General features: G+C 39.7%; 1 protein-coding gene across 1 annotated transcript in view; it reads left to right on the top strand.

Annotated features, from left to right (window-relative positions):
• The window catches only part of LOC109483835 (dynactin subunit 5), a 25,505-nt gene extending 16,509 nt beyond the window's left edge, over window positions 1–8,996 (top strand). Inside the window, exons 5-6 of the mRNA XM_019786991.1 lie at window positions 5,179–5,281; window positions 8,134–8,996. Of these exons, the coding sequence (XP_019642550.1) occupies window positions 5,179–5,281; window positions 8,134–8,234 (204 nt within the window). The 3' untranslated portion in view covers window positions 8,235–8,996. The remainder of the gene's footprint in view (window positions 1–5,178; window positions 5,282–8,133) is intronic.
• The last annotated feature ends 3,221 nt before the right edge of the window (window positions 8,997–12,217 follow it).

The raw sequence follows: 12,217 nt of genomic DNA, 5'->3' as shown, positions 1-12,217 counted from the left end.
AGCCCGACTGCTTGACCATAACCATATTTGGGGATACAAGGGGCTGACCAGTAACGTCTTAAGAAAGGGAGAGGATATGACTCACGATGACTGATATACAAAGAATCCAACTTGTTCCAAGAAACCTGTGTGTAGGCGGGCAAACTATATAAAAGCCCGAGTACTCTTGTAGTTAGGACAGTTCAGCAGAGTTCCCGTTTGAGAGAGAAGAGAATACAGTCACGTCACTATGTAGCTCTGGCTCCTGTGTCATTTGTTCCGGGTACGTACATCTACAACATCGGCAGCCATCTTACGAACTTGTAAGGGTCACCCATCGAGACCGAGGTCACTACGCTACCATGTCTTCGTCTTTGACCTTGACATACCCTTACACTATAACACAGCCAAAAAACTCAAATAAAACCATTCTAAAAGCCCGTATCACATAAATTTAAAAAATGCCTAGGGGTATTTGCCCACTGTACCTCCATACCAAATTTCAGGACCTTAGGCCCTAAAATGAAGAAGCTGAATCCATTTAAAAAATGGCAGGAGAAGAAGGAGAAGAAACACCAGAAAAAGCAATATGGGTTCACCACACACCACTTCGTGGTGTGGTGAACCCATAACAAGAACCATAGAAAATTGCTCCAGAAAATCTATCCAGTATTAAAAGTTGCAGTTTAGAATCTGTTCCATGATGCCACATCAATAAAGACTCACATCATGCACGAATAGTCCAATAAGCCTTGACAGTGTTTGAAATACCCATCTGCAGTCTGCATTTTGCAGAGACATTTTCAATACCGCAGAAGAAAAATTAAAGCGACCCCTGCAGACTGGAAAAATCAGGCTAGGGGTTCAATGGTGTTTAAGAGCTTTTGTGTTTACTGCTGAGTCTATGATATACTACTGGTTTTGCATGTATTTTTCAAATTGCATGTAAAATGTTTGCCAACATGCAGTTTTGCATATACCATAGGTTTAGATCCGGACTTCTATTAGGGTGTATTTGCAGAAAGTATTTCCGAATTGCAAACTTTTGACATTCTGCAATATTGCAGAACACTGAAAAAAAGTATTTCTACCACTGCTTGATGAAGGCAGCAAAACATTTGCAGGTAAGTTCTACTGATTCAGAAGTTGTGTCAAGAAAATCTTATTGTTCTCGTAACTGTTGCCATCCTACATGCAGTTCTCTATTTTCTGTTGCAGAGTTGCGTTCTTCCCTCTGCACATCGGGGACCATGTGTTTATTGAGGAGGACTGTGTGGTCAACGCAGCACAGATCGGCTCCTACGTACACATAGGAAGGAACAGCGTCATTGTAAGTCATCCCCAGCAGATCTATCTGATTATGCATCGAGAAACTAAAACTTTTATTCTGTGGATATTGCATATATGACGCTTACACACTGTCACTGCCAGATGTTTTCTGATCCTTTTTTTCAGAAAGATGGCAGGAAGGCTATGATAATTTGCTTTTTTGTTTACTTCAAAGTTCAGTGTGTTCAATAAAAGTGTTACCTACTTTGTACACGTCATTTGCATACTATCTTTCATGCTTTTTTAAATAGTATTTGTTTCCAGTATATTGAGGATATTTCTCCCGGAACAATGACAACGCCATGTTGTTCTTGAAAATGTTGTCCTGAATGGTAATGTACACGTCTGTTGGAGTGTTTGTATTGAGTTTTGGTACAGAAGATGGTACTTGTTACACTGTACATGTAGCGTACAATTTAGGTCAGTACACACACTAGCTACAAAACATATTTTCTAAGGGGAATGTCCGGCTGTGTTGAAGGGATTTCCTGGGAAGATTGTTGATTGGATTTTTGAAAACAATGAGTGTCTGGCAGTGTGGAAGAAATATTTTTGGAAGAAGTCTAGCTGTGTTTAATACATTTTCCGGGAACAATGTCCAGCTGTGCTAAAGGGATTTCCGGGAAAATGGTGAGTGTTGATGGGATTTAGGAAAAGGAATGTCTGACTGTGTTGAACCCCGGAGGAACGGAGTTAAAGCCGGAGGATCTGAGGTTGTTTCCATGTGATCAATGACAGAGATTTCTCCTCTGACAGCCGGGAAAGTGGTGAAGTTTAAGTGCTTGAACTTTGGGGCAGTCTTAAGCTCACAACTTTGTCAGCTGAATGGGAGGGAATCACTGTGGCCTGTATCACATATCTACACTAGTAACAACATTTTCAAATTTTAAGGGAGTTGCACGTACAAAAGTTAAAACTCTAAATTCTAAACTTTTTGACAAATGTACCTAAGTGTGAATATCTCATGTCATTAAAAACTTTGATAGGCAACTAGCAAGAGTTTAAGTCAATACATCAGTAAATGTCATATTCATGAACCAATCTTAAAGATAACATAATATATTACTTAGTTAATCTTTGACTTGATTTAAGGGCTTCTGTGTCAATCTCCTGAATGTTTTGAGGATTCTATTCTTGAACTTGAAGTATTTTTAAAGTTCAGGCAACTGGTCTGCATCAATTTATAGGAAAAGGATGTCCACATTGTATTCAGTTCCTGAGCTCCTGTCCTTTTTAACTCAGCATGTAGACATATTCACCTATAGATCGGTTACACTGTTGCTTAAGACATCTTCTGTGGTAATGATTTCTCCTTCATCCATCTTCCTGTCATCCTTTAAGAATAATGACCTTATCTTCTTGTCCTCGGCGCATCTTAGATGGATCCACGGCACCTCCAAGTCTGATTCTGGGGGAACCTGGACAATTATGCTCAGCCCCAGGTCTTGTCTGTACCTTTAAATGATAGCGGTAGTTATTGTGGAAACATCTGTCTTTGTTATGGACTGGCTGATCGTCTCTGGGGTTTTGGCGGTGAACTTCAGACTGTCTGCTCTTCCCAACAATCCAATTCAAACTTGACTTTGGGCCTCATCAATGTTATTTCTTGGTTTTCAGTCTTATACAATTCATGTACATGTAAAACAATATTGACGAACTGAAAGAAAACAGAGTCTAGGGAGGAATCTGTCCTTTGAAACAAAATGTTGTGTTTCCTGTTTCCAAACCGACCCTAGAAAAAGCTGCTGACCCTAGCCTTTTATTTTTTTGTAGCTGATTGACCATTTCTAGCTCTCTGATCTGACACCTGAAACATTGTTCCACTGTTACATTGTTTTCCAACATTGACATTGAAAATATAAGTGTCCTCGTGCAAGTTTTACTCTGTTAAACTGCATTGTATAAGTTGCATAACTAGAGATTGCCAAAGTCTGATAAATAAAAAAAGAAAGAAAGAAAACCTACAGTGTACCTACCATAAGTTTTTCAAAACTGAAACAGGAAACATATATATACATTTTTTTTCTGGGCCTCAGGTTCAAGTTTTCCATCCAGCCCTGAGGCTGTTTTTCATCTTGACCTCTTGGTTTGTTAAAAGTGTCAGAGAACCAAAGAAGACTACTAATTGGTCTAGCCTTATGGATGGGTAGCAGTAATGCTGATTGTACTGAGGGATTTGTGTTGCACTGCGGACTGTCTGTTTCTCTGAAGGCTACTCTAATTTATTTCCTGCATTCTCAATTAGTTTTACCAACTAAAGATGACATGATGACAACAGAGGGCTAGAAGGAAAACCAGCAGCTACATTGAATTCATTCATCAGGGCTCGAAATTTATTTTGGGGAATAGGTGCACTGGTGCACCCAACCTAAAAAAATTAGGTGCTCAAAATTTTTGGGGGGTGCACCAAATTAAACAAAACCTAATTACAGATCTTACTGCTCCTCTTCTGAGCTTGAATCTGAAATGGGAGCTAACTTCAAATCTTAAAGAAGTACTTAAGCTTACTACTACAAGAAAGACTTTATCATTTTTCTGACACTTAGATGCCAAGAATATCCTGCATACTATTTCGATATGTACAAAAATACTTACAAAAATATCTGAGTGAACCAGTGCACCTACAGAAAAAATTGGATGCACAGCTCCAATTTTGGCTGCACTAAGGTGCAGATGCATCCAGTATTTCGAGCCCTGTTCCTTAAAACTGTGTGTACAGGCTTTGTCCTTATACTCCAACTTCATGCATGTTGATCTTCAGAATCCAAGAACCAACCAATTAAACTGTTTTGGCCTTAATAGTGACCCTGCAGCTAGACAGTCTGCTGTTCCATAGATTACACAAACATGATTTTATAAGATGACTTTTCTTGCTTCTATTTTTACTTGTTTTCCTCCATCTGGTAAATCGGGGAAATGATGCACGACGATGTCAATATGGAGTTGCTGCCAATTGAGAAGTCACTTTGGACCCCTAGGGAACATCTACAGCAAAATAGGACCATATGTCATGAGGGGCGTCAAAGAAATGAGCACATTTGTCATGAAAATAAGCCGTTGCAAAATCAACCACCATGATGTCAGGTTCAATAGCGAACCTTTCTCGGAAACATTCATGCCTGAGGTCTTGTCTGTACATTTAACTAAAGTCTGAGTGATTGTCAATCTGTCTGACTCTGTTAGAACTTAGAGAGAGAGTCTGCTCCATATTGTGTCTGGGGATTTTGTAACAGAGTGCTGTAACTGTCTGGGGATTGTCTGTAGGGCCGGATTATATCAGTTTCAGGGATCACATCCATTGATCAACACTGTTCTGGTTTTTGCTATTCTTCTTGACATCCAGGCAGATATCAAGTTGAACATGACTTTTACTAAGTAAATAGACTCTTTTTACACAACCAAGTGTTTTATTCACAGCCGACGTTTCGGTGACCGTCTGTCACCTTCCTCAGGGCAATTCTGACTGTGCTGAAGTAGTGCATTATTATGTAAACCAGTCAGAATTACCCTGAGAGAGGCGACAGACGGTCACCAAAACGTAACCAATGTCCGTGAATAAAACACTTATACGCTGAGTAAAAAGAGTCTCTTTACTCAGTGACTTACCAACCTCACGAAACTATTCATGGGATAATGACTTACTAGTTTTATAAAATGAAGTCTTCTTCCTTTATATGGTATATAGTGTTGTATGCACCCAGATACATCATGACTCAAACAACCTACCAGCAAATATAATGTACAGTAACTCAAAATTTCTGCATTGTTTACATGTAATAACCTTCTTGCTGCTGCCTATCCAATACGCGTTTGGCTGCCTTTAGCAGGCTGTAGGTTAATACTGACAATATTCTCTCCGGTTTCTTTCAGGGTCGTCGTTGTGTACTAAAAGATTGTAGCGCCATCGCTCCCAATACCGTGTTGCCCCCGGAGACCGTCGTTCCACCCTTTACCGTGTTTTCAGGGTCACCAGGTGGGTGGGTGATGTTTCAGGCCTGCCTGTATCATGTGTTACATACTTGCCAGCATGTTGGTAGAACATACTTTATCTGTGCAAAACCCGTTATGTTTCTTAGCACTCTGGCAGAATGTCTCTTTTAATAAGGTCATACGCTCATATTTAAGGATGACATCCTGTCTATAGTTTTCAAATCTTATATAGGAAAAGATATCCTCTGTAATGGGAAAAATCTAAGGCAACCTTAGCCAGTTGACCACACATCTATAAAACCATGAGAAACCCCAGGGTTTTGCACAAGTGAGTACATTCTGCCGTCGTCAACTACCTACCAACCTACATGTAGTCCCTGTTCTAGTCATTGGGGTGGCAATGTAGACACATAATGATACATATTTGCCTCAAGGGTCATCTTTGTGGCTGGGGTCAGTATTTCTGGGATGACTCTGTTTCCCTATTTTTGATATTTTAATCTAGCGCTATTTCTGTTCCAATCCTAAAACCAAACTAATCTAGTCTGTACTACATGTACCTATCAAGAGGCCAACACTTGCCTTTTTCAATGCAGACTGATCAATTAATGTTGATAGAATGAGGATTAATCTGATGAGCAGATTGTTAACATCATTCCGTGGATGGTATCCGTGATAGATTACACTAGTCAGCAGGAAAAATCCACTTCATCTGAATGGAGATGTATTGTAAGGGCAGCTGAGAAAAGTGGGGCAGTCAAAAAAGCATTTGTCTCAGTTTCCACTACTGCATGCCAAATGTTATAATCCCTCGGTTTTTTTTGTGAGCACAGTTTTAGATGTGGTCTATATATAATCGTTAATACCATTGGGGTTTACTTGCCTTCCTTTTTAAGTCTTTGCTGTAATTTGTAGGGCTTTAAGAATCAGGGTTGTACTGCCTTAAAAATATCAGATTACATCTGCTGAACCCCAGGGTTAGACCTTTGAGCTGCAGATGTCACAAACACTTAACTTCAGAGACTTTCCAGGACTGTACACTAAGGCAGATACATGTAATCCTGTGGCTTAGCCAGAGAAAAAAAACTTGCAGGGAAAAAAGGGCAGAAGGTCAGAACACACTGTGCACAGCAATAGAAGAGTTTAATGCATCTTATTCTAGGGTCAAGAGCCAATCCTAAGGTCCAGTGGCAAAGCCTAGCACATGCATTACACTAAATCAACATCACACAGTAAAATATTACATGTCATTACACTGCATAAATCAATACAAACCACTGTCACGTAAAAGGACCAGCACATCCAGTGTTTGGAACACTTGCAATTTGAATCAGGAAAGTACATTTAGTTACTAGTACTAGTAAGTGTTTTTTTTTCTGATTTCAATGGCATTCTACTGATATTAATACTGATATTAATAGCAATAGCCTTTTGCCTCATGATAAGTCACCATTGATAAGTGTATACCATTGTGCCCTTGTCAATGTGTCTTAATTAATTTTTTTTAATGCATGACTACGTTTAACGTTGCTGTAATTGTGCCCATGGCTGCTTTGGAAATCAGAGTAAAAAACTTTTTTTTTTAAAGTGAGGATATGTTAAAGGTAGAATAGAGGATTTTTCTTTGATTTGCAGCTAATTTATTGGTTAACAGTGTCATTTGTGGTAAACTAGCTGAGGATTTTGTTTAGATGTCTGCTCAGAGACTGAAGGAATTCTTAGAAATAACAGCTCCAGTCTGCCCTGTATGATGTGTATCACATGTTGGGAGAACCAGATTTATCATCATTACCTGGTGAACATATAAAGTTTATAGTAATGTCTACTAAATGATGATAAATTTGGTTCTCCCAACATGACTGTGATACAGGGCAGACTGGAGCTGTGATTTCTAAGAATTCCTTTCATCAGTCTCTCAGCAGACATAAAATACATTATAAACCCATGCCTGGCTCACCACAAATTATGCTGAAAATCAGAACTAAAAATGATTCCCCCTTAAAGGCATCCAATGCAGTTTTTAGGGCTTGGTAACCCGATTTTTCAAAGTCAATATATTCTGGTCACGTATCTACATATATGAGTTCAAACCTAACAACAAATGTATACCAATGTATATTGACCCTCGTGGAGCAAAAATACCCAAAATACTGACGGAAAATGGTCACTGAAAATTCTGTACCATTACCCATGATCAGTGAGGGAGAAAATACATGTATCACCGGAAGATTTTTCTACTATTTTCTGGATTTATTTGGACTCGCTACTCCATACTGAGAACGTTTTGGGATATTTGTTGACATTTTCTGATGATACAAAATTACACATAATTCAGGTGCATCAGCTTCTGCTGGCTTGTGTGTAATTCTTACACCATGCTGGGACCTTTCTTGCCTTGCTTTCAAGTTCTTTCCTAATTGTCCTTGACTTTCATTTTGTGAGTCATTTGAGTTGAAATATGTCAGAGTCTGTCAGAGAATGTTACAAAATAAAACCATGCCATAATGGTGATCCTTTTCATGCTGATAAGGCCTAGGAAAAAATATTGTGTTTACTATTTTCCAACTGGCCCTAGAAATAACTGCCAACCCTAGCCTTTTTTGTGTGGACCCCTGCAAGGGAAATAGATTTTTCTAGCTGATTGACCTTTTCTTGTAATGAAACATTGTACAAGCAGTTTTCCAACATTGACATTGAAAATATAAGACTTTAGTGTCCTCATGCAAGTTTTACTTATGTTAAATTGTATTGTATAAGTTGTATCACTAGAGAAAGTCTAAACAAAAGCAAAGATAAGACCTGCTGACCCTAATTTTCTCAGGACTGAAGCAGGAAACACAACATTATTTTTCCTTGGCCTCAATAATTTTCTTGTCCATGTTGATGTGTTTACAGGCCTGTATGCAGGTGAGCTGCCTGAGTGTACCCAGGACCTCATGATTGACCTGACCCGGAACTACTACCAACACTTCCTGCCTATAGCACAAGTAGCATGACCAACACCCAGAAGTACTTCCACAAGTAGCGCCTTTCTGTTCTCAGTTGTAGTTTTACACTCTGGTCATTTTCAGTTTGGATATTTTCAAATGTACATAGCATATTACGTTTGTAATACAAGATAAGATACAGTATTCAAAGTCTTCTTGGGCTATATTTACTACTAGTAGCTGTACATGGAAATTGAAAGTTGCTGTTACAGTAATACAGTAGTATACATTTTATAAAGTAATATACATTTTTGCATTTATAAAGTATTGAATTTCGGGATAAAGTTTTAACTTAAAAGACACAGAGTGCTAAGTATGTCTATGTCTTTTACACCGGACAGATAATAGATGCATTTTTATGTATTTTTTAGGTGTTTTTTTTTTAAAGAATGCGTTGTTGCAGTCCCTGCCAATATGTAATCCAAGTGGAAACCTGCCGTCAAGTCTTGTAAGGCTGATCACAAACAGCTCCCTGCACGCTGACTCGGTAAAAGCAGCTGAGTGCAAGGGTCGGGGAGGGGTCGGCGTGCATGCTGCTGCATTAGGCAGGCGCTCAGTGGGTGTATCATCTCATTATACTGGCAGGAGTGAGCAAAGAACCTGACAACATGTGTGCAGGGAGGGGAGCCATTTTTGTGTTGAAGTTGACATTTTCATCAGACATTTTTGTTCGTAATTGGAGATCGTTCGCAGCCCAATCAAACAGAAATGCTGCTGTTTGAGCAAATTATGAGATGTATCTTATAGTATAATGATAACAATGAATTGTGTCAAAATATGTAGCAAGTTGTTTCATTTATATTGCATTCTACAAGATAGGTAACACTTTACAAGACAACAACAAGGGGGTTATATAACATCCTTCAGTTGGTAACAATAACTAAGGCTATTGTAGATGTGCACACATCATGACTTATCTTGTAAGTGTTGCACAAATCAGGAGTGGATGAAATTTTAGACATACAAAACTTGCCTTGGAAATGTGCCCATCGAGTACAAGATGATAAAAGAAGAAAATAGATATCTTGTTAGTGCCTCTAAGTGATGGAAAGGAGACCCTCAGTCATGATAATTTCTCGCTTGGATAAATTCAAACAGTGACAGAGACTTCTCTCCATGGTATCATCTAACACTTTACTGGGAGTGATTTACATAACATCTTTGTGTGAAAACATTGGTTAAGCCACAGCAATCCATTTTGTTGGTTTCCAGACAAATAAGATGAAAGCCAAGCAAGATGAAATAAGGGAACACACAATGTGGTGTTTCTTCAGACATTTTCTAGAAGTGATTTATGTAAGGGACAGCCCATCAATGGCACTCAAATCTCCACCACCTGTAAGAGCCATTTTGTTTTATGTAAACCTGTCAATAGTGCTTCAACGGAAGCTCCCAGTACAAACTGTCATCATAGGTGCAGTCTGCACACACTTAGGAAGTGCGCTTCATCTTTCCAAGGATGCTCCAAATCCAACATGAATCCTCGTTATGCAGACCTTGAACCAGATTTCTGATTATGATTGATTTTCAAATTTGTCGCGAAGTCATTCCCACTTGGCTCAACAACTTGGGTCAAGGAGGAGACGTGTGGGAAACTAAATTAAGAATTACGTTAGTAATGTCATTCATTTTATCACGGGTGCTCCAGAGAGAAATTCGCAAGATGCCTTGAACCAAATTTCGGTGCATTGTTGGTCCTTAAAATTGTTGTCAGGGGAATACACAATTTGTGCAAATGAGACCATTTTTACGAGGGACTGAGCACCGGCCCTTGCGCAGAAGTATCGAGTTGAAGGACTTGGACAAGGTTTGGCCACGCCAAATTATTCCCCTGGTTCTCATATATATTAAAGTAAGCATATAGTAAGAGGACAAGATGGAATTAGAAGGTTGGCATGCTGTACACTTTCTCAGGCATATTCAGGACATAGTTAAAGTCACCGTTTGAATACAGTGGAGTTGTGGGAAGTGAGAGGGGAATGCTATAACCACAGACTGACAGGAAGGCTGAATTGGAGGTCAAGATGGTCTTCCTGTAGACTGGGAGGAAGTGAGAGGGGAATGCTATAACCACAGACTGACAGGAAGGCTGATCATGAATTTGAGGTTAAAGTGGTCTTCCGACTCTTCCTGTAGACTGGGAGGAAGTGACAGTGGGATGTGCACAGAATCAGCGAGAAGTTTAAAATAACGAATAAAACAGGACATCCATAACAACTATATATTACTATATGAATATTTACGGATGTGTGGAATCTTCGATTTCTCATTGATCCCCCCAGTGGCTCATGTTTAGATTCTGCACCAGAGGACCCACGACAGGGAGAGAAGAGTATGGCTTAACTGTGATTACCTTGTCGGCAGAAATATTGGCGAATTCGCCATAAAAGTGTCTGATGTGGTTAGTAAGCGGAGTGGAGGCCCGGAAAAAGGTACTGTAGTGTGATATGTGGTGTAACTGCAGTCTTTCTTGAAATCTTATTTTGCAATGACGCCATCTACATTGTAGAAACCCTAGATCGGGTGCTATTATTCAGCAAACAATTACGGTTTTATAATCAGTTTAAAAACTTTAATGACTTCATTTCAAAGGAAAAAAAATTGTGAATAGCTAGCTTCATCAGCTTGGTATTATATTTTTTAGCTGACCTGAACTGAAATATCACAGGTAATTATATCACAGGAATGGGTTTTCCCAAGCCTTTAAGCTTACTGCCTATTTAAAAGGTAGACAGGTGAGAATTTATGCAGAGGTTGCACTAATTGGACCACAGACGGCGTAGAAAGGGTTTTAAGGCTTTCGTGCCTGACTGCTGTGACCCAGGTGGGAAATTAAAAAAAAACTCTTCCTTAGAATGCTATTGTGTACCAAAAACTGTTACACCGTTTGAAAGAGTGCTTGTGCTAGCCATCCAATTTTTTCTGGATTGCCGTTACAAATCGGGTGGCACCCAGGCTACGCTTGTGCATGTAAATCGCTAGCCTCTACCAGACTTCGAGAGGCGGCTGGAAAGAGTAGAAATCGAGAGATAGCATGCCAAGGGAGTTTGTCTGTTGGAGAGAACGTTAACAGTTTGCGGTTCCCGCTTCGGGACTGTTCTCTTCAGCAGACCAACTCCCCCGGCATACTCTCTCTCTATTTGGCCGATTTCTACTTTTTCCAGCCGCTTCCCGAAGCCTGGTAGAGGCTAATAAAACGCCGTCTTCCACGACCCATGAGCTATGATTGAATCAAACTGATGAAAAAGTCTATCAACTTTTACCGTTTGCAGGATTACTCTGTGTGTAACCTTTAAATCTGCAGTTCCAGCGGGGCGTGTGTGGAGTTATTTCACGCAAGTCTAAAAACAGTCGGGCCGTGGGGAACCTGGCTCTACAGGGCATGCGCCTTGGCATGCGACCACAAAAGAAGACCGCATGTCCAGAGAATAATCTGCGGGCTCTGATGCTGAAATCCTTCTGTGGAAAGCCGAATTTGAAAGGTTATAACCCGGTAAATAAATCTGATAGCGAGAGGATGGCTTCAAAACTTCGATAGCAGCTGTAAAGAAATATTTTGTCGCCACATTACTTACCATATTTTCTGTACAGATGCAACACTAAACATTGGGTGTAAATTTTCAACATGTTTGATTAAAACATATATAGAATATATCAAATTTGGTGTAATGAAATCATTCCTTATCATAGCCTGGTTTTCAATAGATGAGGTACAAGTGAAAGTGAGTGCAGCTGTATCGTGATATCTATATGAAGTGAAAGTGCTATGTAACGTTCCTATGTAACGTGAGAAAAATCGCCATCACGAGGCCACGCACATGTACAGTTGCCTTAACTGTGCCTAAAACAACAAAAGGCAATCATGATCAGCGATGGCACACTTCACCCCTTGCACGTCGTCAAAAAAAACAGATATACACGTTATGAGCAATACTTAACTCGCTTTGAGTTGTAGCCGGGATATGCCAGACCCATAGCACACTGGGCCCAAA

This window comes from Branchiostoma belcheri, unplaced genomic scaffold (genome assembly GCF_001625305.1).
Source record: "Branchiostoma belcheri isolate BF01 breed outbred unplaced genomic scaffold, Haploidv18h27 scaffold11, whole genome shotgun sequence".
NCBI classification, from domain to species: Eukaryota; Metazoa; Chordata; class Leptocardii; order Amphioxiformes; family Branchiostomatidae; genus Branchiostoma; species Branchiostoma belcheri.
Note: the sequence above shows the minus strand (reverse complement) of the source record. Positions and strands in the feature narration are given on the sequence as shown.